Source organism: Dama dama, chromosome 5, assembly GCF_033118175.1.
Source record: "Dama dama isolate Ldn47 chromosome 5, ASM3311817v1, whole genome shotgun sequence".
Classification (NCBI taxonomy): Eukaryota; Metazoa; Chordata; class Mammalia; order Artiodactyla; family Cervidae; genus Dama; species Dama dama.
The window spans coordinates 87,957,949-87,985,093 of NC_083685.1; the positions used below are offsets into that span (position 1 = coordinate 87,957,949).

General features: G+C 42.7%; 1 protein-coding gene across 1 annotated transcript in view; it reads right to left on the reverse strand.

Moving 5' to 3' along the window:
• The window catches only part of PSMD11 (proteasome 26S subunit, non-ATPase 11), a 28,204-nt gene extending 1,664 nt beyond the window's left edge, over positions 1–26,540 (reverse strand). The window contains exons 1-13 of the mRNA XM_061142816.1: positions 26,403–26,540; positions 23,882–23,983; positions 18,444–18,568; positions 12,626–12,697; positions 12,169–12,226; positions 10,060–10,254; positions 5,871–6,015; positions 4,869–4,929; positions 3,038–3,100; positions 1,295–1,420; positions 784–819; positions 478–529; positions 33–175 (exon numbers count right to left, since the gene is read on the reverse strand). Coding sequence (XP_060998799.1) covers positions 33–175; positions 478–529; positions 784–819; positions 1,295–1,420; positions 3,038–3,100; positions 4,869–4,929; positions 5,871–6,015; positions 10,060–10,254; positions 12,169–12,226; positions 12,626–12,697; positions 18,444–18,568; positions 23,882–23,983; positions 26,403–26,493 — 1,269 coding nt within the window. The 5' untranslated portion in view covers positions 26,494–26,540. The remainder of the gene's footprint in view (positions 1–32; positions 176–477; positions 530–783; positions 820–1,294; positions 1,421–3,037; positions 3,101–4,868; positions 4,930–5,870; positions 6,016–10,059; positions 10,255–12,168; positions 12,227–12,625; positions 12,698–18,443; positions 18,569–23,881; positions 23,984–26,402) is intronic.
• Positions 26,541–27,145: the final 605 nt, after the last annotated feature.

Genomic DNA, 27,145 nt, shown 5'->3' on the forward strand with positions numbered 1-27,145 from the left:
CTGCCCGGGCCGGACCCGGCACCAGCACTCACCTATGTCAGCTTCTTGGCTTTGTTGTAGAGGGAATCCACTACTTTACTCATGTTCTGAATTGTTTCCAGAGCAGCTTCATACGTTTTATCTACTGGGGGTTCATCGAAAATAATCAAGACACCCTCCCCCTGGTCCAAGATCCCTGCAGGAAACACAAGCGAACCCAGGTAAAAGCAAGGATTAGACACACAAGCACTGGAGATGCAGCCCGCTCCCTAGCTGCCTCACTTTTCTCCAGAAAGAAGGGGCAACAGAAATCACCCTCCTGTTCTATTTGTGTGTGTTTATTATACGCACTCATCACAGGGATGAGGGGGGCAAGGATCCCAGGGCACCACCAAGGGAAACAACGGAGCATCGTCGTTCAAAGTCAACAAGAGCACGATGCCTCTTCACCACTTCATCACCTCCACCAGCCCCCTCACCCGTATGGCTCCTACTCACCATGAAATTTCTTGTCAAGAATCATCTGTGATAATTTCCTTTCCACGTCGGCCTAAAATCAAAGCACATGATTAGGGATCATCCATCTACTGACAGCACAGTGACACAAAAGTCTTGCATAAAAGGGTCTTAGGACAAACGGCCTGAAACAGCAACAGTGCGGCTCCACTCTGAGCCCACAGCCCCCAGGCCCCACTGAGCAGCAGGCTGGGGAGCTTTGCAATAAGGCCTGGTAGGTGTCAACGGCAGCCCCTCCACGCGCGCCCTTCCCCATCCCTACCCTCCAGACAAGCTCAGGACTCTTACCTTGGAGAGTTTGATGAGGCTAGATATGTGTTCAATCTAAAAGGAAAGGTAAAAAGACACCAACAGGGAAAGGTTTACTTTTGCCTCTAATACTGGGATGAGGGTAGTGCTCTATCTTGGATCCTGGCTGAATGTCAGGGCCAGATCCTCTTTAGCCGTGCCTGGTCCATCTGCCTACCCTGCGTCATTACAATGACCACACTCCTGTCCCACATGCCCAGAAGAGACAGCATCTCCCACAGGCACGGTGACTGCAAGAGCGGGGAAGAGACTGCACCGAAAACAAACAGGACCTCACCAGCCTCCACCCCACAGCACCCCTCTCCTCAGCTCTCGTTCCCTGTCATAAAAATCCCAAGCTCTTAGGGAGTCTCCTGCCTACTCCCAGGCACACCCTTGGTAGGGAGTTCCCATCTGGATGAGTGTGGGAAGGGAGGGGGTGACAGGGAGGAAGCTGAGCCAGAAACCCCCTCCCACCAGAGAAGAGCGGGAGTCCGCAGGAGGTTCATACCTGTACTCGGGAAAAGGGCTCGATGACCCGGATCAGGTTCTGTTCCAGTAAGTTATCATACAGCTTGGCCAGGTGTGTGCTGATGATGGGGTCGTCCCGGAGCTCTGCCCGGTAGTCTGTCAGGGCCTGCCGAGACAGCAGAGATGGGCACAGAGGACTGAAAGTCACACTACTTGCGGCTTCCTAAGGAGTGTGCTGGCCCCTGTAATTACACACGTGACCCAAGAGGTCTGGAGGGTTTGGAGAAATGAAGGAACTGCCATGAAGGCAGAAGACAAGGAACACGAAGAAATGAAAGAAGGAGCCTACCCTAGGCACCATGTTTCTGTCTGAAAGCCTCACACTGACCACTCAAACCATGCAAGCACCACAAGCAGCTCGGCTTACAAGCCGAATTCACTACACAAGCAGTTCTCAATGTGTTTCACAGAACAAATACAGCCTCCAAGGCAGTGGGAGCGAGGCAATGCTGATGTTAAATAATGGGAAATGCTGAATTCCACAGCTAGCTCTTGGGGTTTTATAAGAAACATCAGCATAATATAGCTGCAGGTGCCAGAAAACAAGGTCCCTTTCTAATTGTGTTAGTCCTAATGTTTCCCAAATACCTGATCACGGTCCTTTTTTTTAATCCCTGCTAGAAATGTTCATCCAAATTTGGGGATAAAATGATCTAGACTCTTTGTTTATTCATGCATGTAGTCTATTTATCCTTAGTAATATTCTTCAGTATCCCGCCTCATTTCAGCTATGCTATAAAGTGTTAAAGGAAGCAAGCAAATCAAGCCAAGTAAGGAAATGAAATTGACAAGAAATCTCAAGGAAGATGATGGACCTTGGGGACAGTCAGAGAGCCACAATGTCTAGTTTCTATTTTTCTTCCTGGATCTAGGTTTGTTTTTATTAAGTTGCTCTTTATACTCACATTAACAGGAAGGAGACTCAGAAAAGTATAAGTCTCACCCTACTGCTTAGACAGGTCTTTCTCCCTTTCCAAACCTTCGCAAACATTGAAAGGCACAGGAGGCTAAGTAAGCCTAGAACTTCATCCTAAGGAAGAGTCTTTCAGCCCAGATGCACACATCAAAACTGATGTCCACAGAGGAGAGGCAAACCTGGCGTTTCTGGAGCTGAAGGAACATCTACGACCATGTCGCATGCTGCCTATGTCAGACCCTGACGCAAGTTAGCGTGTGACTCAGGCCTTCTCTTTAAATCCCAGCTTCCCCAAGCATAAATTGCAGGTAACAAGTTTGTTGTGAAAAATCAAGTGCAAGAAGGATGACAAAACTTTTTGAAACTGAAAGGTACTCTATATAAATGAGATCTCACAACTCAAGTTTCACTGTACAAAAGTGCTTGACTACTTCTTGGGGGTGGGGAGAAGAGTTGTTAACTTTGGGTTTCTTAATGTTTACTTGTTTATGTTAGCTGCACTGGGTCTTTGTTATGGCACAGATCTAGTTCCCTGACCAGGGATGGAACCTGGGCCCCCTGAACCCCCTGCATTGGGAGTCTTGGCCACTGGACCACCAAGGAAGTCTCTACTTCTTGGTTTTGATACTGTACTATATTTAAGATGTAACCATTGGGGAAAACTCAGTGAATGGGACGTGAGATCACTTTGTACTATCTTTACAACTTCTTGTGAAACTGTAAGCATTTAAAGATGAAAAAAAATTTAAAGTACTTAAATGCCCCTCCCCTCCACCTGGTTCCCTACCAACCCAATGCCATGCTTACCTTTTCAAAATCTGCCAGTGATCTGTTCTTGCTCGCCTGAGCCACACACTTTAATGCTTCTGTCTAAGAATAAAGAGAAAAATAGTGACAGTGATCTATTCCACACACTCACATCTCCACAGGTCATAAGAAACATGATACATCCACACAACTCCTGGCTGTAAGGAAGAACCTGCCCCGTGACTTTTCTTCTCCAGAGGCCTGGGAAGAAAAGCCAGAGGAATGGAATACCACTGTGTGCCAACCAGTTTCCCTCCAAAAGCGGAAGTGATGTGAAGATATTAGGAAGTACAAAGTTTTTCGAAAAAGAGAGGCTTTGATAAAGCATTCTCCAAACATGAGAAGCTGAAAGGGAAAATGGCCAGAGAGGTGTGAATTCTTCCCCCTCCTCCAAGACTCCCTACCCCTACCTACACCCCCAGATGCCTTCCTGCCCTGAGACTTGATCACACCTTGTGCTTTACCAAAACTCACTCTGCTGGGTTTGGTGCAGGACTCAGGCCAAGATTTACTTTCATTAGGACTGAGGCATCAAAACTCTACATATTACACTGAATGTTAAAACCCCAGAGTGATGAAGGTATAATCAAAGGTTGAGGGGCAACCTCTAATCTGGTTATACAAGACACCTGATCAAGCTAGTAAGCCTGCACTCAGCAAGAAATCTACAACATTCATCATCTGAGAGGTGGGCCTGACTCCTGCTTGAAAGCTGTCATCAAGGTACAAAGAACAAGAAAGAACTCCTCTGGTACCAGCCTCTGTAAGTAAACAAGGAAGGTAGTGTCTTCTACCTTTAAAACGATGCAAAACTCATCGTTAGTAGAGTCTGTTTCCAGCATCTGTCCTACAGACCGAAAAATGATGAGAACAGCCTGAAACTCAGAGCCAGATAACCCAAGCTCCAAGTCTGACTTCACCAGTACCAGCTACCTGCCCTTGTGTTCTGGACACTTGACCTCTCTTGGCCCACCTCCTTAACTCTAATGCTAGATATGACAGTGAGTCTTTCACTACGGTAATATATCGTTTTAGTCAAAACGAGGAACTGATCTGACACTTCTTCTGATGAAAAGTCAATTAGGGCCATTTGTATAGATGGAAAAGATCATCTGCAATGAACATTCCGTCAAAGATACAGTGAGATGGCCAACATTTCTGTTGTTTAGAGACAACTCACTCAAAATCTAGAATGACTACTTTTACTTCCCAGTGATAATCAAGCAAAATACAAAGTGATGATGCACACATCTGAGACATCACCTTTACACAGGGCACTCTTACCTCCTCAGGCATAAAAGGCATCTCACACAGGGCTACCAACCACCAAAGGTCTCTTCATGACCACACCCAAACTCAGTAAATGAGTGGGAAGGTATGGATGTGAGAAGCCCTTAAGTGAGCCATCCAATCCTAGTTTCTGCACCAGGCAATCCAACCTCTCTGAAGGACATGTGCACCAGACCTTACCCGGCTCCACTGTCTTGGAGAATATTATTCCATACATTAAATTTTCAAGCCCAGCTCATAGGAGATATACTTTCTGGTTGAAGCCAAATGCAACCTAACCCCCTATAAATGCTACAGTTCAATTCTGAGTTAAGTCCCTCAAACCACCTGATACCCACAAGAGCACCAAACAATGACTTTTCAGGCCCAGAACTAACACTACAGGAATTATACTAAAGGAGCTTGATGCACATAAGCAGGGGAGGGCAGAATGAAAAGTAGAATGACGACCTGAAGGGTACGGTATCAGTCAACACCGTGACTGACCACACACTGCCTCAGAGTGAGCAGAGATCAGAACTGCAGTCAAAGCATCCCCTACCTGCCTCCCTGCATACCGAAGTGCAAGCTTCCCGCTCACCAAAGCCTGGACATCTTCTGGGCTAGAAAAAAAAGACAGACTTGGTCAATTGCTCTAGGATGCTATGTTTCTAAGTATATGTTTAGGCAAATTTCTTCTTCTGTGAAAAGACTCTGCCCACAGAGGTAATCAGCCCCCACCCCTAAATCCATATGCCCTTGACACCATAGAAGCTAGGCTTTCTCCACTCTGGGCTCCCTGCTGAAAAGCAGAAAAACTCAACTTAAAAAAGAAAGCCACAGTGGGACTTCTCTGGCAGTCCAATAATTAGGACTCGGAGTCCTAATTTCACTGCTGTGGCCCCAGGTTCAACTCCTGGTTGGGGAAATATCCCACAAGCTTCACGGCGTGGCCAAAAAAACAAAAAAAGCTATGCTGAACCTACCAAAAGTAATAAATCCAGGAGGCAAAATGACTTTATAGGTCAAATCCCAGTATAACAGATCTTTTAAAAACACAAGTTCTGTTTAATCCCAAGATCCAAAAAAGAATTCCAGTCAGTATCTCATGTATTCCCAAAAAAGAAACGTGGAAAAATTCTGTAGAACTCTTTATAAAACATCGAGCTGTCACACTCGCCGCTGTCACCCTTTTTCAAACCTTTCCCTCACCTCTCCTTTAACCCCCCCATTCCGGGGGGCCTAGTGGCTGGTGCTGGTCTATAAGCCATTTCCTGGCCCTCTGTCCAGTGCTCAGCAACTCTCTAGACAGAAATGCAGGGTAAGGAGAACACTCAGAGGGGCTGGGAAGGCTATTTCTCAAATCTGTCTCCCCAGTTCTAAAAGACGAGGAAGAGTGCTCTAGGATTAGTTCTGATCCTCCCACTCCACCTTAAGTACCCCACAAGGTGGCAGCCACTGCTTCTGTAACTGGCCAATCTACCTGCCCAAGTTATCCTGCCACGGCAGAAAATCTCAGACCAAGGACCTGAGTGCTCATACCCCCAAGTTAACGTGCACCTACGTGTTCAGCATGATTTTGCACAGCAACATATACTTCAGAGATGTGATGGCCTTGGGGCTATCGATGGAATCATAACCCTCGAAAGCCTCATAGAAATATGAGTATGCAGTTTTCCAATCCTTCTCCTCTGCTGCATGGATAATACCTGGGCATTGAAAAGAAAAGTGTTAAGAACCATATGAAGTAACAAAACCATAAAATATCACAGCTGGAAAGGGCCTCAAAAATCTATCCCAACTTCATCTACTTGTTGATGTGGTCAGGGAAGAATAAGAGACCTGCCCAAAGCCACTGCCATCTAGAACCCAGGGCTTTGAACTCCCCAGTTCAACGTCATCTACCAATATTAATTCTAAACGAGTCAGAGACCCAACTAAAGGGGATCCTAAAAACCACATATGGTCCTCATGCGTCTCATCGCCACAGCAGTCCCACTACCCTTTGGAACCTCTAGACAAGGCCATGTTCACTCTCCATGACATTATCTTCACAAGTCAGAAAGATGACCCAAACATCTCTCCCTGCTCTGCCCAAATTACTGGTTTTAATAACATCAACCATTTCTTTCTGATAACTTTTCTAAGCTTGACATTTTTAAATGTAAGCAGCTTTCATGAGAGGGAAAAAAAGAAATCCAACCTCTTATATAGTCTCATTCCAGATATTGGTCATTTACAATTTTATAGATGTACTTTTGCTGTGATGCAGTCAATACATGAATTTCACGTAATGCCAAATTTATGAACTTAACTGTAAATAGTTAAGCAGTATTTCTTTAGGTTGATATGCTACATACTTTATCTAACCAATTCTCTGCTGTTTAGAAGCTGGGTTGCTCCCAATAAGCCTAACTTTGACTGAACCTGCAATTATTACCAACCTATGCTATCACTTGGGATGACATGAAAAATAGTACTTTCTAGCTTGAAAGACATCTAAGCCTAAGATTCTCTGTATCAGTTCTAAGCCTGCCTCAGCCCCATCCATGTGTCTACCTCAGGACTTCCCAACTTTTTCACAGCAAGGTACAGAAGAAAGTACTCAGTATTCTGGAGTAAAAGGATGAAACTGCTCATACATGCCCCCAGGGGGTCCATGTTTCACACCCACCTGTCATATTCCTGTGTGCCTGGCACACCAGTTGGGAACTTCCACTTGATAACCACTACTGAGTGGTATGTGCCATACCCAGGGCTTTTATTTTCCCAGAAAGCCTCCCGTTTAGCAGCCATAGCAATCAGGCCCTTATACTTAACTATAGAGGCCTGGGGACTTGCCTGCTGGCTCAGACAGTAAAGAATCTGCTTGCAATGAGGGAGACCTGGGTTCAATCCCTTGGTTGGGAAGATCCCGTGGAGAAGGGCATGGCAACCCACTCCAGTATTCTTGCCTGGAGAATCCCCATGGACAGAGGAGCCTGGCTAGAAACAGTCCATGGGGTCGCAAAGAGTCGGATATGACTGAGCAAGTAAGCACACAGAGGCCTGGAGAAAACCCAGCCTCCTCTGTAGCCAAGGAGACTTCCCTCAGAAATATCCAACAAACTACTACTAACACTGCCAAATTCAATGAGACAAATGCCCATTTTTCCTTTCCTCCCCGTCCAAAGCCAGAATAGACCAGACGAAAAGTAAGACTGGTATTAAAAAAAAAAAAAAAGTAAAATAAGGCCCAAGAACTGGTATACTGCATTCTCAAATACATGAGCAAATGTAGACCACATGAGGACTATAACCATCGCAACTGGTATAGGACATTATTTTAAAAATAAACAAAAAAGTAGCCTGTTACTCATTCAACACCAATATTAACATGGGTCCACCATTTGCCAAGCACTGATATAGCTGTTATAGAGGAAATAAATATGAATAAGGTGCTGAAGCAGCTCACAGTCTCACCACAGTCATCAAAACAGACACAAGGAGATTAGTATCATAATACGTACCAAAGAATATACACTCCACAGGGAAGTCCAAAGTGAAGAAGGCACTCATGAGGGTTTATAAAGGAGACATGCAAGCTGGATCTAGAAGGATGCATGAGACTTTGTCAAAGGGACAAGATGGAAAGGGGAACTCCAAGCAGAGAATACACAACAGCAGGAACACGGGAAGTCATTCGGTGACTAGGACTGAAACCAAAGATAAGCGTGAAAAGAGTGCCTTCCCTTAGAATGCACTGTTAAAGAGGATAATGCAGAGTCACTGGATTTACATGATCAGATTTGTGTTTCCAAAAAAATGAGACCAGTAAGCAAGATGGATTGGGAAGTGATAGGGACGTTTAGAGTAGTGAAAAGACCATGCCAGAGGTCCAATGGCATCATGACAGCAGTGACTGTAGAGATGGAAAAGAAAAGGCAGATGTGGAGACAGACTCAACCTCATCTGGTGACTGACTGGATGTGAAGGGAGAAGAAGAGGAAGGGAATCCAAATCACTCCGAAGTCAGTAATTACACCACTAACAAAAATAGGAAATGCAGAAAAGAATAGTGTGAGGGGAAGAGTTAGATAATAATTTTGGGTTTTGATGTGTTGAGATTCAGATCTACAGAACATTTAGGTATGGAATTCAGAACAGAGAAGCTGCCAGAAATCTAGGTGAGGAGACCATTTGTGTGTTACGGGGCAACTAAAGCCATGGAAGAGTATGAGACGAGACAGGAAAAGGGGAGACCAGGAAGAGACAAGAACTAAGAAAACAACACTGAGGAACACCCACACTGGAGAGACAACAGAGGGAAGAGACGAGGACAATCAGTCAAGGGAGGACCTAGAAGACACTGCTGTCAAAGAAGGCTGCAGTGTCCAACAGTGTCCCATCTCCACAGAAGTCAGAGATTACAGGGGATTAACTCTCTTGCAAGGAATCAAAAAAGACACCAAAGTAATGATATTCTTCCAGCTTTTCCAATAAGCTTGACAGAAAAGGAGAAGACAGCAATTTTAAAAGGACAAAGGACTGTGATTTTTCAGCTGGGGTAGTTCAAAGACTGAGGAAGATCCAAGTGGAGACGAAAAACTGGACTTAGAATTGGAAAACTGAAAACTTATAAAGGCAGGTAGAAGGATCACACTTGGTAACAGGTAAAAACAGACACTGATACAAATTCTAGGGAGGAAAGAGAAATAAAGAAGGTGCACATAAAAACGGCCTCCATCTGCTCTGAGAAATATGATGCAAGTTCATCTCCTGACCATGAAGAAAGAGCATAATGAACAGCAGTGGCTTAAAGAAAGTGTCAATTTTGGTCAAAGCAAGGTCCTGTGATAAAAGCTTACATTCACCATCTCATTTACTCCGCACCACCATCCTGTAAGGAGGTACAATTATCATCACCATTTTTCAGATGAACTAAAGATAATTAAGTAACTTGCCCAATCACACAGCTAGAAATTCGCAAAACTAACATTTCAACCTAGAAAAGTCATTTTCTAGAGCTTCTGCTCTTTCCCTGAATGACAACACATGCCAAGTGACATTTACGACACCTAAGAGGCAAGCACAGCAGCTGTTATCTCCCTCTGACAGTTTTATGTGAAAACAGAGAGTGCAAAGAGGTAACACCAAGGCTTAAACTAGTTCTCTGCCTCCAACCCCCAACACCCCTTCAATAATAATAATAAGTCATAACTAATAAAAGCTGCTGACTACAAGTATCCTACTCCCAATCCATGGCCTCCCAGCCCAATTCCCACACTCCGTAAGAAGGCAATTCACTACACTCTCCTGAGGGGTAGGGGGTGGGGCTGGGGTCCTTTCCTCAGCCTTGATATGAGGTCCTTTAGAAAAGTCTAGCATGCTTTACAGAGGTCTCCAACTGTCAAGAGAGGTGGGTTAGTCCAGTCCGGGAAAGAAGTGCCACCATCCTGAGTAACTGACAAAGATGGAAGAGAAGGAAGATCTTTTTAAAACCTTAAGTGAGACCTCTCTAGGACGCTGGTGCCAACAATCAGGTTGCCCAGTCAACCACAGATAAGCAAGTTCTTAATATAATTTAGGCAGTTCACAGCAAGTGAAGAGTAAGGGGGTCAGCTAGTTAGAGGGATAACCTTCCAACCGGTTTCCCTGAGGAAGCCTCAGCCAAAACAGCCAATTTTATTCTTCAGCTCCAACTCCCCATTCCTTCCACCTGTAAGGTAAGATGAGCTTTAAGAAAACATCCCATGAGTTTCTAAGGGTGTTACCTGACTGCATATCCAAGGTGGCCTGCAATTTAGGGGGGCAGTAAATGGCATTTGCTGTGGTTCGAGCAGAGGTTAAGGCAGCTCGGGCTTTTGGCAGGTTGCTCAGGGCATGGTAGGTTTTGCTTTCTAAAAGCTGTACTTCCACCAAAAGGGCTTTGTCATCCATCTTTTTCAACTCCCGAAGCAACTGAGAACCTAGAGAAAGAAAACACAGATACCTCTTTGTTAGCCATAATCTTAATACTTTAATACCATACTATTTCCCTCTCTCACCCTTAAAAGAACACTCAGGATAAAGAAACCTGCCTGAACTCAAAAAGAGGTTATCTATTTACAAGATTTAAATTTTCTACTAAGGTGTTGTCTTCCAAAAGAGAAACACAGATCTCTTTGAAGCCTTTCTGCATACAAAAGACATCACAGCCAAGAATCCTATGAGCTTACTCCTAAGATTCAAATAAAGGAGGAATCCCCACCCAGAAAATGCTGAAATTACTTATCCAGTTCAGACAAGCACCTGATCTCACTCTATTCCTGTCCAATAATCCTAAGACTGCATAAGAAACATGAGGCACTAGGGCTGGTGGGGAAAGCAAAGAGATTAGGATATACTAATGTTCTCCAAATATTCCTCCTTCCCCAGGCTCAACATCATTAATTTAGTCATTAGGGAAATGTAAATCAAAACCAAAATGAGATACTACTTCACACCCACTAAGATGGCTAAAGTTAAAAACACTGACAATATCAAGTGTTGGTGAGGATGTGGGGAAATTGGAACTCTCCTCATACATTGCTGGTGAGAATGTAAAATGGTGTGGCCACTTTAAAAAGCAGTTTGAAAAAAAATAAAAAGCAGTTTGGCTGTTCCTCAAAAGCTAAAGAGAGTCACTATATGCCAGGAATTCTACTCCTGGGTATATACCTGAAAGAAAACCATGTCCACATAAAACCTGTTTATAGCAGTATTCATAATAGCCAAAAAGTGGAAACAATCTCAGTGTCCATCAACCTGATGAAGGGATAATATGGTACAATGGAATCTTATTTAGCAATAAAAAGGAATGAAGCACTGCTATATGCTACAACATAGATGAATGCTGAAAACATGCTAGAGAAAGAAGCCAATCACAAAGACCATACACTGTGTGGTTCCATTACATGAAATGTCCAGACTAGGCAAATCTACAGAGGCAAAACTAATTAGTGACTGCCCTGGGATGTGGGCACACAGAGGAGGAATGGGGGATTAACAGGAGTGACAACTGATGGATACAAGGTTACTTTCTAGGGTGATGAAAATGTTCTGAAATCAGATAGTGGTGACAGCTGCCCAACTTTGTGAACAGACTAAAAATCACTGGCTGTACACTGTTAAAGGGTGAATTTTATGGTCTGTGAATTATATCTCTGTTAAAGCAGTTTTTTTTCTTTTAATGCTACTTGTTAGAACCATATGAAAATAGCACTTCTGCAGGATAAGAATTACATACTGGCAATTTTTCAACTTAATAGATCATGAAAGTCATGTTCTTCTACCTGGAGAAAATAGTCCAGTTATATCCATTAATTTTTTAAAATGCAGCAAGCAAAGATTTAAGGGTGTTTAAAGGCCAAAAGAAGCCTTTAGTTGGCCCATTTCAGGTTTCCTATATGTATTTACATCCAGTTAATTTTTTTATTTTTAAAACTGATTTTAATGATAAACAGATATAGTAAGTGTAACGGTCAATAAATACTTGCAGTTCCACCCTTTTGTTCCCTAACGTTGACAGACAGTTTCTTAGAACTTCTAAATGCCACTTTTCCATGACAGATTCAGTAACTGTAAGCCACTTTAAATCTTCTAAGATATAGGCAGAATATAAATTATTAATACATAACTAATAAGAGTACCCAGGTTCAGAATACATTCATTTAGCCAGCTGAGATGGAGGAGGAAATGGCAAGCTGCTCCAGTATTCTTGCATGGAAAATTCCATGGACAGACGAGCCTGGTGGGCTACTGTCCATGGGGTCACAAAGACTCAGATATGACCGAGCGCGGGTGCACACTCACATACACAGAGCCAGCTAAGACACTTTACTAGCTTCCACCAGCTTACTTACCCAAATGCAATGCTTCCTGGTACCTCTTGGTATCAAAGTACAAAGACACCAGTCTTGCCTAGGAAAGAGAAAAGGCATTGACTGATGGAAAGGGGAGAAAAAAAGCCAAAGAAAGAAATCAAAGATTGACAGTCACAAAACTGTTACTGCTGAATATTCAAGTCCTGATGATAGCATCAAATTCAGCCTAAAAAAAAAAATCATCTAGCCCATGATATTATCTCCTATTACAGCCAGTAACTAAACCATGTTGCTGCTTACTTTTCTGAGCCAAGCAGCAGGTCGGTACCAAAGCTTCAACCAGAGCAATTCTCATGAGCAGGTCTACTACCCATCATTTTGGGTGCACGGATAATACACAGCTGCTGAAAATACTTTTGATCAGGATGGTGCTACTCATGTTCACAGTCTGTCAAACGTCTAGAGACCTGAAATCAGCACTAACGCAGGCACATACCTCCAAAGCTTGGCGTAAGAAAGTTCTCTTCTCTGATTTGGCCCATTCGATGCACTCTAAACACAACTCGACCTGCAACAGGGAGAGACAGTATATGCAACATTATGTGCTCACGTTCTTCCCACAAGCCTTGCTTGGGAGAACAGCTTCATTTCTTCCTAATGCATTACTATCCATGTTTACTGTCTCAGGAGCATGCCTTGATCATAGTATCTCAATATGTATAGCATAATGGAAAACCAACTTGGCTTTTTACACACAGAGTATATTTGTGCTTAGACTGTGTTCCTTTGGAAAAGAGCTTTGTCTTCAAGATTCCTCATCTACGTTCCCAGGAGGAACCCAGGCTACATATGCAGTCCTGGAATGTAGAGTTAGTTCTATAATGGCTGAGACATTTTTAAAGCAGAAATTTCTCCTGAATAGTAACAGTAATGTGTTCACATGAATATATCAGTCATAAAGGGGAGAAATTCTCAGTCTAGGCACAAGTGTCTTACTCTTCCAATAGGTGCTTTTAAGACTCAAAAGGCCCAGATGACTCTTCCCTTCCAGAGTCTACAAAGCACAAGTAACAATTCTCATCACAGTACAGCAAACTTAGCATATATGAAAGTGAGTAAAAAGAAATTAAAATTAGCTTAACACTTAAAGGGGCTTTTTAAACTTTCTATAAAAGAACTGAACTCCCAGTTCTACCTGCTACCCAAGCAGTAATGTCCCATGCAAAGTAACTAACTTAAAGAAGTGTTCTACGCCAGGTGGTCTACATGCCATCAGGTATCCTTGCCACAGGAGCTCTGACAAGTACATATTAAGTGCTGCAGATCATCTATCACTTCTGTTACTGTAAATTTATATTAAGATTCAAAATCAGAGCATAAGATAAAAAGAAACCGAGCTTTCCAGAAAACTAACTGGTAAAATAAAGCTCAGTAGATAAATGAATGACTTTACCTGGTATTTGGAAGACTCATCAGCAAGAATCAATGAAAACTTTATATCTCACCGGAGGGGGCCCCCTAGTGGCTACTTAATCCCCAACTCTAAACTCAACCACCCTCATGAATTCTACAAAACTTGAAATAAAAGCAGGCCAATCACAATTTCAGTTTTGAGTTCTGTTCTAAAAGACTAAAATCAAAGTAAGATTTCTGTTCATACATGAATGGAACTGAAAATATTTTGCTGAATATTTTTAGCAACAAGAATAAGTCTTTAGTCCTCCGTGTTTTGGGGGACTAAGAAACGCTTACCAGCAAGTTTTACCCAGCAAGTTTAACAATGCTGAAATGAATGCCTACACCTGATTCAGTAGTCTGGAATAAAAGGTTGGCCTCTCTGATATATACCCCTAGTTAAGAAACACTGAGTTCTACCCTAGCATCTCACCTGTCCCCATTTCCCTGACAGTCCAGATGTTAAGTGACTCACCCAAGGTCATGATCAGCTTTTGGGACCAGAACTTGACCCAATCTCAACTCACACTTAGTAAATTCAGGTCAATAGAGACATTTCTCCTACAGAAGATAATTTTTACATGAATGATCAGTTTTCAATTACAGGGTACATGATTTGCAGTATCTAAGATTATAATCGGTGAAAGCAGCACGTCAGTTCTAAGAAAAAAAATTTAAAGGCCACTCACTGCCCTTTTGTTTGAGAGGCTTTGTGCTTTGTTAATGCTAACAATGACTGATAAAGGGGATAAATAATAACACACAAGAAGTCCATGCCTCTGGAGGAAGCCCTTACTTGAGTGCAACAGCTTAAAACAGTCAAATTAGATATGTTTTTAAGCTTTAAATAAATACACTAAACCATTTTTTATATGCCTTTATTCACTAAATTCCTAAGGGAAAAGAAAGTTAACTACTATTTTAAGTGTGAAATTCTCTAGCACGAACTCCCTTTTTTCCATTAAAATAACTATTTAATTCAACAGTATTTTTTGATGTAAGGTTTCTTAAAATGTGCTACTGTGTGCTTCAGTTGGATAGACTATACCAAAAAATGGCCTCCCAAAGACATTGCCTAGACATGCCTGGAAGGTAAAATCAATTCTGGAATTTCAGCTCACTCTTTGGTTAAGGATCTGGTTCAGTCTTCTTTCTCCCCTCTTCACCCTAAATCTCTACTCCCCTTCTCCCTGCCAACCATTCCAATCCTCAGTCGCCCACCCCACCCATACAGCCTCACTTCCTAGGCAAATGACCAGAACCTAACCTGAGGTGGAAGGGGGGGTTCAGGATGGGGAACACATGTAAATCCATGAGTGATTCATGTCAATGTGTGGCAAAAACCACTACAATACTGTAAAGTAATTAGCCTCCAACTAATAAAAATAAATGGGAAAAAAAAAAAGAACCTAACCTGAATCACGTCAGCTTCCAGAACACAGCAAGCTGAAGACCGTGCTGTAGCTCTATCTGACTTATGGTGAGTCATCAAATACAAAAAGGCAAGGAAAATCCCCTCCCCATACTCTTCATGTTAAATTCCCCAACACTTCTAGATCTCTTACTGATGTCCTAAAACTTCGTATTTTGCCCTAGGCCTCAGTACTTCTATGACAGTAATCTACCTATGCCTTGCTCCTCTATCCTTTCTATCCTTTCCCAACACTCAATCAAAGAATTTTAAAAGAATCTAGAATTTTCCACTCTCCCAAGTCAGAGGTCTTCAGTCACGTAGACAAATGCAGTAACAATACCCCATAGTTGTATCTCAAGTCAATAAACTTAAGTCTTAATTCAACAAAATATCTCCTGAGCATCTACCATAGAGAAGGCATTATCCATATATTCCTTCAATAAATACTAGTTAGGTAGCTTCTTTGGGCCAAACTACTCTTAAGTGTGGACGTTACAGCAGTAAATAGGACACAGTAATTATCCTCATGAAATTTATATTCTAAGTAGGAAATGAATGTTAATAAGCAAAATAAACATGAAGAAAGCAGAAATAGGGTCTTTTAGATACAGTGATAAAGGAAGGTCTCTGAGGAAATGAGATGGAAACAGAGACTTGAAATGATGAAGAAGAAAATGGTGAAGAAGAAAAAAGGCTGTGTTAAGATCAGGCTGAGAGCGGGACTTCCCTAGAAGTACAGTGGTTAAGATTTCATGCTTCCACTGCAAGGGGCACAGGTTAGATCCCTAGTCAGGGAACTAAGATCTCGCAAGCCACACAACATGGCCAAAAAAAAAAAAAATTAAATGTATAAAAATGCCCCAAAGTTAGAACAGTTTAAAGCCAGTGTTACAGCTGTAAATAAAGTAAAAGAAAGAATAATATGGCAGGTGAGGTCAGAGGTAGCCATGGTTACAGAATAGCCATGAATTAGGAATGAGAAAGGCACTGTGATACTACAAGGTATACAGGGCTTCATCTGAATGAGACTGCATTACAGGAAAAAAAATAAAGCAAGTGTTCAAGTGACCATCATACAAGGCAAAACCATCAGGAATATAACATGTACAAAACACAGCGTGAATCACTGAAGAGTTCAGATCACAGTAACGTACACTTCAGAGTACCAGGAGACCAGACTGTCCTGATAAGCTGTACTGTAGAGAAACATGAAACACGAATTCTGCAGGCAATAGAGAGCCATTGAAGGCTCAAGTCAGGGGTGTACAGACAGGAATAAGATGTTCAGAGGGTTACTGGGTAGGATATCTCTCAAAGTGGTGGTGCGAGACTTTTGCAGTAGTCTAAGAAATAATTAGAACTTGTTGTACATGAACAATACCTCCCAAAAAAAAAAAAAAAGAAATAATTAGAACCCAAACTAGATGGCAGTTGTACATAGAGAACAATACAAAAAGAGGTGGAGAATAAAGATTGGAGAAAGTTGCATTGACAGAATTTAATAAATGGTTGGATGTTGATGTTGCTATGTGGAGTTTGAGGTGCAGACAGAACTATCTGGATGGTTCATAATTTATTCCAAACCAAACAATCTGTAATCCACAAAAATTACTGAAAGACCTGCTAAGTGGAGTAAGACTCTGGCTCTTGATAAAAAGCTAAACTACTAATCAATAAAAACAAACAAAAAAGACCAATAGGTCTTAGCACTGACAATCAAAAGACACAATATGTGACAGTGTTTCCTTTCACCCTAGGATAAGGAAGAAAAGCCTCTGGTTGACAAGAAATAATGTACAATGAAGAATAGCAATGTACACACACAGTTAAAAGGAGGGCCTAACCAGACATGGAGCCACAAGACAAAGGCCAGGGAATCCCCACAAACCAGTTACAGGAGAGCACCAAATTATGATTTGGATAATTTGGATACAGGAGGAGGAGAACTGACCATCAAACAAATGCAGTTCTATCCACTGAGCCAGCTCACTGTTACAGGAAGAAACAAATTCCAAGAGTTGAGTCAAAGAAGCAGCTTGGATAATTAATTTTTTCTGCCTAAAATGTTTTAAGTAACATTTATTAGTCTGTTTCAAGCTAGCATTTATTGGTCAGCTCATTCTAAGGCATCCTAATTCAAACAAAAAATGTGGCATCACTTTTTCATGAGCACAAATACAATTTTTTTTTTTAAAGTTAGGATTACACAAGAGTTAACACCTCTTTGAAACACTACTTTTTCTTTTAAATTATTCATAAAAATAACTCTAATGCTTTGGTTCAAAAGGCAGCCATCTACATATCTATTTTTGATCTACTATCATGAAACACAGTTCTGCGAAAAACAAATGAACTTAAAGACTTCTCTACTAATGAATTTTCTATAATGAAGTTAGTTTATGGTGTTTAAACTAGGCTTCAAAGAATCATTAAGGAAAGAAACCAGATTTTACAAAAGACATGATTTCAAAGTGAGATCCATAAGTGCTAGGTTTCTGAAGTTCCCCACTGTTTATTCAATACACCACTAAGCCCCTTCATATCTTTTATACCCACAGAGGCCATGGAAAATAATGAGACATATAACTACCTACCAATTCCTACCCCTGCCTTTATACCAGTTGGCATTTTATATATTTGTTCATTATCTGCCTTCCTCATTAAAATATAATCCTCATGAGAGCAGTAACTGTACACTGTCACAAATGAATCCCTAGTACCTGTAACAGTGCCTAACACAGCACACATTCAATGACTGCTGAGCAATATAGAAAAGACAACAACTATATTCTTCCTGCAAACACATTCAAGCAGCCACCATACACCCTGCTTGAATCTACCACTTTTTACAGAATGAGTTTTAACTTTAGTAGCGTCTCCTTCTCCAGAATTGCAGACAATAATTCTTTGAAAAGAACTGGAAGAGGCTCAGTGATTCCAAAGAGGCACTCTTCAGTACAGCTCAGGATCTAGTCTGAACACGTAGAGGACATGGACAGGTACGCCAGTCACTTCAGTACACACGAGACACAGAGATGGATGCTCACTCCTCAATAAAGGCATAAATGCATACAAGACACGCCAAGAAGGGATGCCACAAGACTTAATTAGTGCTCATGAGGAGCTCTGTGACACAGAGTACCAGACACAGAAAACATTACAAAGGTGTGGCAATACAACACCTCAAAGACAAGAATCAGTTTGTGACCCTGAGGTAATGAGGATTCCAGGGACCACTGACAATCTCCACTTACAAAGCAAAGCATGGAACAGACCCAAAGTATCAAATGCCCTGTAACAAAGAGAAACTGACATGATAAGTCCTGCGCTGTCCTCCCGGCCGTCCCTTCCACATACCACCACAGTGCAGGCAGGCACTTCCTTCACTGAAACAAGACTTCGCTCCAAACAAAACTTTGTCTCTTTTGTCATTCAAGTAGCTTACCTCCTGTCCTGTAGCTGCTTCCATATCAAGAAAGAGATCAAGAAGAGATCGGACCAGACGAGCGGCTTTAGCCTTGCTGATGGAATTCAAGAAGGGTCGCACATACTTCAGGAGTCCTCCAAGCTCTATGGAAGGCAATTGTCACAGGAAAAAGTATTCATCAATATTAGGGACAAAATACCCATTACCATACCAAGATAATAAAATCAGTACTTATGTCTGGGAGCAGTCAAAAGGAAACTTAGGAATTCAAAGCACTCTCAGCAGGTAACAGAGTAGCAAAAACGTTAACAGCTTACACCAAATCTGTATTCCATTCCCCACTTGGCCACTGGATTACTGTGAGGGTCCTGGGAAATGCTCGAGGCTCTCTACCTCATGAGCAGAGCAAAGTACTCACACTCTCAGAAAGCAGTATTCTAGAACATGAACTATGCCATGCCTCAACCACCTTGAACAAAATCACTTCCCCACAGCCAACAAATTTATCAGGTTATAGAGTTAAAAGAAATTTTTTTTTCTAATTTCCAAGACTGTCTTAGTTGGAAATCTCAACAGAGATCTTCAATTTCAGGTTCCTTTTTTCCTCCCTTCCTAAAGTTATGCCCAGTTTAGCCTTTTACCAATGTAATTTCCATGGCACTCTTCTGAATCAGTTTTTCACATGAAAGTTAGGGTGTCTGTCCCTTAAAGTTGTACTGTACCCTTTTAAAATTCCTCATTAATCTACAAAACCTGAGTCTTAAACTATGACAAAAAGGGTGACCACCACAGAGGCTTCTTCCCGTCTTGTGTGAGAACAGAGGGTGGCACAGTAATTTTAAGGGGGCATCTTTAGAAACAAGAGTGAAAATTAGAGAATATTTCAACTGACCAACTAAGGAAGTACTCCTGGAATGTAGGTTAAAATTACTTTAGTGTCACTGCCTCAAATTGTAGACTCATCCTCCTGAGAACTCGAATTCAGGGCAAGCAAACCTCCCCCTCCAGAGAATGCTAATTAGGGGTCTTGAAATCCTCATCTGCCAGCACAGTCACAGAAACCACGGGGCGTGTCAGGTACAAAAGGAACTCTATACAGAGAGGAACAGTTCACCTTTCCCTTCACTCCCCGGTCCTGACCTGGGACGCCCGCCGCCTCAGGTTTCCCCATGCTGTCCCTCCACTCAGCCCTGTACTGACTGCACACCGCCTGCGGCCAGGCCTCGCTGCTGCGCTGCCACCTGGAATCCACCCCATCACCTTGACCTACGAGGAGCTTAGAGGCCCTTTCAGGTCGGCTGAAGTCCTACTGAGTCTTCCATGCCAATGCCAGGCTACACCCGTTTCTGTCCCTCAAATTCCTTGTGCACTTATGCAAACTTCAATTACATAATCATAGCTTTTTAAAAGTAGTCGAGTGCAACATCCCTTCTTCTACAGCATTTTCTATTATCCTGGAACAATTCTGAACACTCTCCAGTGACAGAAATGTTTAGAAAGCAGATAATTCCAATCTTGGTCAAACTCAATTGTTCTTTTCTGAAACATAAGTCCATAGCCTCTTTCCACATGGCTTCAAATATCTGAAGATAACTATCACTTGTATCTCCCTGGGCACAGCAACCCACTCCAGTATTCTTGCCTGAAAAATCCTATGGACGGAGGAGCTTGGCGGGCTACAGTCCACAGGGTCGCAAAGAGTCGGACATGACTGAAGCAACTTAGCACACATGCATGTGTCTCCCTAAATTTCCCTTTTTCCAAGCTAAAGAGCTTTAGCTATTTCAACTGTTCCTCCAACATCTTGGTTTCTAGATTACTTGTCACCTTAGTTGCCCTCTTCCAAATAAAATCTAGTTTGCAAACGTACCACTTGTGGTACCCAGAACTGAAAACGATGTTCCACGTAGGGTCCGACCAGTAGAGTTATGGCTCAGTTCTCCTGATCAGACTGCCACATGTAACACAAGAAAGCATGTTTTGCTTTTGCTAACAGTACTCTTTGTTCAGACTGAGTCCATGAGGTCTTTGTGCAAACCAGTTCCTCAGTTTTGATAAACAGTTTAAGTTTATAACTTTTTCCTTTCTACACAATTTAAGTCTTGCTGGCTTTGGCAACAACCCTGAATCCTAAATCTGTTCTCTACTGTACTGAATCATCTACAGAAATAAGCACACCTTCTGCTATGGCTTTAGTCATATGCCAGATGCTGACCAGAACAAGTACAGATCCCTATGACTTGATGCAAGAGACTTCCCTCCAGGTCAACAATCGATCCATTTGCCATGCCAAATGTTCAAAGACTGCTTACATCAGATATGTTTATATCATTACTTCTAACCAGGGGTTAGCAAACTTTTTCTGTGAAGGGCCAGATAGTAAATATTTTCAACTTTGTGGGTTACACAGTCTCAGTGGTAGCTACTCAATTCAGCCACTGTAGTGCAAAAGCAGTCATGGGTAATATGTAAACAAATGGGCATGCCTATGTTCCAACAAAACTTTATTTACAAAAACAGGTGGCAAGCCATTGTCCACGGAGTCCTGCAAATCTGATCTGATAAGGCTAACCAAAGAGAACTAGGGTGAGTTTGGAATAATTTTTTAACAAACCCACTGCTTTTTTGATTAAAACCTAATCAAATAATCTGTCCCAGAACTTTACTGATGATTACCAGCTTACAGTGTCTAGAATTTGTTCTTTTCATTATCTTATGAAAAGTGAAATAATGTTTGCCCCTCCTCCTTTTCCTTATACCTCTCCATCCTTCATGATTTTTCTCAGCATCATAGTGGCTCTATAAACATATCTGCTACATCTATTCTTTTGATATTAAAAGACAGAAATTGTCAGAGCCTAGAAACTTGAACTTACTGAAAAAGAGAATTTGCTCTCTCTTCTCTCACCTACCTTGGCTTTAATTCTCTTTTTCTGGTGTTATTTCTATCTTTTTCTTAATCATTTTCCTTCCTGGAAAAGGCAGAAGTAAAACATGAGCTAAGGAATCTGCCTTTCTCTCTAGCACTTGCTAGCACGACAGAATCTTTTCCAAGTTATTCTTTTTGCTCTAACAGAAAAGCAAATGACCTCTTAGTTGCCAAAAGACTCAGTTCATTTTTCATTTTAATCTATTACTGTAGCTTATTCATTCTTGGTTATATTCCCTGTTTCTTTGCATTTTCACACAATGATTTTTTTTAATTCTGATAGAATCATATTCACTTCTTCCTTCTTTACTTACTGAAGTTATTTGCAAATGTATGACCAGAACTTCCTTTACAGAACCTCACAGAACTCAGCACACACCTTTAAAGGGTTTCAGGTTATGAAATCTGCAGGTCCCGAGCCAAGACATCACGTCTGATAATGAAGACCACAACTTTCAATCACAAGCATGCATCAGACAGTCTTATTCACTAATTCCCAAGTTGTCTACTGTCCAGCAGGGACCCTACCTATTTGAGCAGACTACTCAGCACAATTCTAGCCATATATGAAATGCATAACAAAACAAAATTGAAAATTAACAAAACAGACAGATATTCTGTTCTCAGGGAACCCCAAATTCAAAGGAAACACCAAAAACTGATCAATTACTAATAGCAAAGATAGGTAAATGAATGTAGGCCCCAAACTTGCTTAACATACTCCTCAAAGTCTTTCTTAGAAAACAACGAGAAGTAACCTGGAAACATTTCTGAAAGTTATTATGATTCACCTGTTAAGAGTCCAGTAGGTTTCCCTGTACACTTCTAAACTTCTCAGGTATGGATCACAGGGAGGGGAGGGCAATGAACAAGGGGGGAGTAGAGCAGGAAATAGTAATTTCAAGCAAAACAGTGACACTTTCAGACAAGTTTTCTGAAACACTGACTATACTACATGCTGTTTTTAATTATCCATTCTACTTGAAAAAGTAGACATCTGAATGGTTCAACAACAGAAAAATGATTTCAGGGAATTCCCTGGTGATTCAGTGATTAGGACTCTGTGCTCTCACTGCCAAGGGTCCAGGTTCAATTCCTGGTCAGGGAACTAAGATGTCACAAAATGTGCAGCACAGCCAAAAAATAATAATAATTTCACCTGGCTTTCTAATTCAGGAAAATTACTTTATTAATTATATTTCATGTGGACTAATCATTAAAACTGTTTTGCAACATTAACTGACAGGCAAAAGGAATCCATATACATGTTAAATAGAAGTCAGCATACAATGAAAAAAGCACCACCTACCACTGATAGCTCGTAAGTGAATAACTATGGAAAGCAACAGCCTTTATAACTCAAGGCCATGAGCTCAGTAGAACTACACGGACTCAAACCCTGTTTCTCCCATACTAACTGGGTGCCCGTAGGTAAGATGTCTGACTTTTCTCTGCTCAGTTTCCTCAAGTATAAACGGGTAACAGGATCTACCTTATCAAGCCGTTTCAAGGGTTCAGTAAGCTAAATCCCACTTGGGTTTAAAGTAACTCGTTCACAGTAAGCACTTAAAAACAGTTTTTCTTTTTAAAGATATTTTAAATAAGATACAAGATCCATATAAATACATCCTCCCAATTTCATACAACTTTACTCAACTTTCTACTGATTAAGTCTAATAATTAGTAAGTTATCACCCTTAATTGGGAAAGATCTTTGTTCTCAATTTCAAGAAGTTTTGCTAAGGCATACCTATCATCCTCTTGGATAACAACATAATTTGGGAGAAAGTAATCCACAAGATCAACTATGTTTAATCCATTCTAATCAGATAAGCTCTAAATTCACTTTAAAGTTAACTAAAATCATCCATGTTAAGTTTAAGCAGGCTACTCTCTGAATACTGTTGCCACTTCACTGGTCAAAGGCCTTCCTGGTCAACAGGACTCTCTCAGTCCAAGGACACGCCCATCAGAGTATCACCTCGAGCCTGGAAAGTCAATGGTTCCATTACAACTAGACTGGACAACAACAGGTACAAAGTTCTAGGTACCAGTGGAGAAATCTTGGGAAGGTTCTCTCCATTTAATGTCTTACTCATTGTGTATCAGGAAAAAAGGACAGCAAATCACTTCCTTGGATACAAAATCCCTGGTCATTTTGAAAGCAGGGGCCTAGGTACTCTCCACCTTAAATACATCAGAACAGATCCATGAAAGGAGTGAAGACTGCCACTGCCCACATGTAAGGGAATGCAGTAAAACTCTGAAGCAGAAACAAACCACAGGTTACCATATCCCAACAGAAACAGGATTCTTCCTTCACCTGCAGAACAAAAATCATCCATGCAAGAACTGAGTTTAAAGGCCTCTTAACTTCCTGATAGAAAACTAAAGCTCAACAAGTGGGCAATAAAATGGAACTTCAATACCAATAAACTGTGTGGATGCAGTCCTATATTCCCTCAAAAAAAGTGAAACTTCACGCAGCATCTCAGGTAAGAGAAAGCAATCCACTTGGAGCACTTACCTGCAGCTTGTCCAGTCTTGGCCAGGAGAGACCCCAGTTCCAGGATGCTCTGCTCCTTGACCTGCACCGCCTCCTCGTCATTCTCCTGAATGTCACGCTTCACTGGGAGAGGAAAACGCAAACCCTCTTAAAATTCTGACAGAAAACGAAGACTAAGGGAAATTTCACCCTCACAAGACCAAATACAAACTCAAAAAGTTAGCAAAACACAAATGCTAGAGAGCTTTAAAAGAAAAAAACTCTAAACAAGAAAAAGTAAATTGATCATGCAGTACATGTCCCATGTATCTATCTCATCAGAACAGATTCCTCTCTTTGGAATTTAAATGTGCCTTTTCATTCTACCACTTAGAATTTCTCTCACCCACATACACTGGCGATTTCTGTTGCTGTCACCTGGCTAATGCAAAATTTCAACAAAACAAGTTCTTTACGCTTGTGGAGGAACGCCCCATGCCAGGCGCTGTTAAAATATTAAACATACCTGACTGCATATTTACTTGCCACAAACTAAAACCAAATGACCAAGTTACTGATAACTATAAAGTCAAGTCTTTCAATAAACTTTAGGCCTGTGGAGAACCTCAACTGATGGGTGTGTTAGGAATAAACAGTTCTCCAAAGCCATTCAAGAAAAACAATCCTGTCACAGCTCCAGTGTGGTCCTTAGGAGGGAAGCTAGTTTAAGGGATCTGGGACCTATTTAAATAACTTTGTGCTACAAGTCCCACTTCCAACTGTTAGTAACTATTCTACCACTTGAACACTGGCCAGCCTCTTCAAGCTTGTAGTGATAAGTTTAGTAATCCTCACTAGCTATCACTTCTCTTACAAAGCATCATGACTTGACAAAAACCAAAATTCTGATACTCCATGATGGAGTCTGGAAAAAGTAAGGCTGTCAAGCATCATGACTCAAGCTTACTCTAACAAAGAAGCTTTCAGTGAACTCTCTTCTAATACAGTGGGCAAGCAAGAAATACTCTGATTATAATGTTAACCATAACTCCCACTTTATAAAAGACAATATAGTAGGCACTACACACAAAAAATAAAACCCATGCTTCTCACATTAGTTGTAAATACTAGTGTGTATCCACAGGATAAAAATACACATTAAAAAAAAGATACACATTGAGGTAACTAGTTCTGAAACTGTAACTGACTTAAGATCAGAACTTCAAACTGAAATACAGCCTTTATTTACAAACATCATCCATTCACTGATGCATCTTAACCCCACTTCTTCCCTTTTTCTAGTAGCCCTAAAGATAAAGACATCAAGATCCTGTCACTGTCCTTTCTCCATGGAAGTCGGGAGAACCAAAATTCAACGCACTTATGAGTCAACTGCAAAGTCAACAGCCTGGAGGTCCCACGTACACGTGCGTTCTCGAACTACTTGTTGATTCAATCTGAATCTTCTCCAGCTACATTAAAAACATCACTACTGCCTGCGTAGTGAAGAGCTAGCCCTATCTGAACCCTTGATGGATAAGCATTAAAAGCCCTCTGTGTCATCATAAATTTATTTCTGTTCACACCTGAATCCCAGTAGAAAACTGTCGGAAGCAACCGGCTCGGGCTCCCACGTCAGTTCCCCCATTCGCATGCAATGTGTAAGACAATCATACTACAGTGCTAAGACGTTTTTCTTTCCTTTTCCCCGGCAAAGGGCAGCCGGCAAGTTCCAAAGAGTTCGCAGAACTCCGCGGCTGATAACTAACTCTCTGAACTCTCTTCCAAACCTCTCCGGGAGAGTCTAGGACGATTAGTCACCTCCTCGGGCCGGGCGGTCCCACCCCAACATCTGGTTCTCACACCCTACACGGGGGGGGGTGGGGGGGGGGGGGGTAAAGAAAGGAACCTCTCAGCCACCTCCCCAAACCAAATGCCAACCTGAGGTGTGTGCCCCCTCGGTGTCTCAAAATACACTCAGGAAGAGCCCCCTGAAAGTGGAGTTTTCCACGGTGGGCTGGCAGAAGTAGCAGCTCCAGCGTCCGGAGAAAAGGAAACTCCAGGAGAAGAGCGAGCGCTCGCACTCCCACCCGAGCAGGCTGGACTGACAACAAGGGCGGGAAATGCCTGTCCAGAGCGGGTTTCTCAGGCCCTCAACTGGAGGTTCTCACACCAGCTCGTGACAAAGCCCGCCAGCCGGCCGGCACCGCTCGCGGTCCCGGGCCAGCCCGCACCGGCCAGAGCGGGAGACAAGGCTGGGGAGCGAAGGGGCCCCGGCTTGGCCCACTCTCCCTCCGCGCGCCGAGCCCACCGTGAGTCAGCAGCCGGCGACTGGACGCCGGGCTTGCCTCGGGGCTTCCCACGGGGATGGAGGCCCCGGGGCTCCAGGGAGCTCCTAGCGGCCCGGGGGCCCCGGCCCGGCCCCCCTCTCTCTCTCACACACACACACACACAGTGAGTCAGCAGCACCGGTGCCGGCTAGCCCGGCCCCGCTCCGCCGCCGCCGACCGACACAGGCCTAGCTGGACCAGCGGGGACAGAGAGGGCGCGCGGCGACCTTTACCGATGGAGTGGAGGATGTCGATGGAGGCCTCCCGGTCGGTGCTGAGTAGAGACTGGGCTCTCTGGAACTCCACCACCGCCGCCGCCGCCATCTTACCGCTCTCACACCGTCCCCGGCCGCGGCCGCCGACGCCGGAAACACACGCCCGGAAGGCCCGCCCTCGCCCCCGCCCTCCTCCACTCCCAGAGCACCAAGGGAGCTGTAGTCTCTGCGCGGGGGCCGCGGAGGCGGGCCGAAGGGTGAGGAAGAGAGCCGGGGATCTGGCCGCCCACCAGCGAGGCTCTCCGGCACCGCCTAGCGGCTGCCCACGAATAAACAAGGCGGTGCCTAACCGTTGGAGCCCGAGACTAGTCCCCAGCCACCTACAAGAGGCGTCTAAACCCCCGACTCCCTCGCTTGCCCTTGAGAGAAGTGTTTGAGCACCCGCCTGGGTATTCGTGAAAGCTGTTTGGCTTTCTTTGTAGCTTCCACATTCAGCCATTATAATTCAGGGCAATAAACAATCTCATAAAGTGCTCACTGTGTGGCTGACAAAGATTAGCACTATTCAAATGCTTTCAAGTGTCTGGCAACACGTGGGAGGGACACACACACACACACACACACACACACACACACACACACACACTTTTCAGGCTAGAATCCTACAGAATCCTAGCCAGCCTGTGACTAAAGGTACCGGTGTTGGAGAAAACTGATGTTAGAAAGTGAAATATCATATTTGCCCCATTCACTCAGTTAAT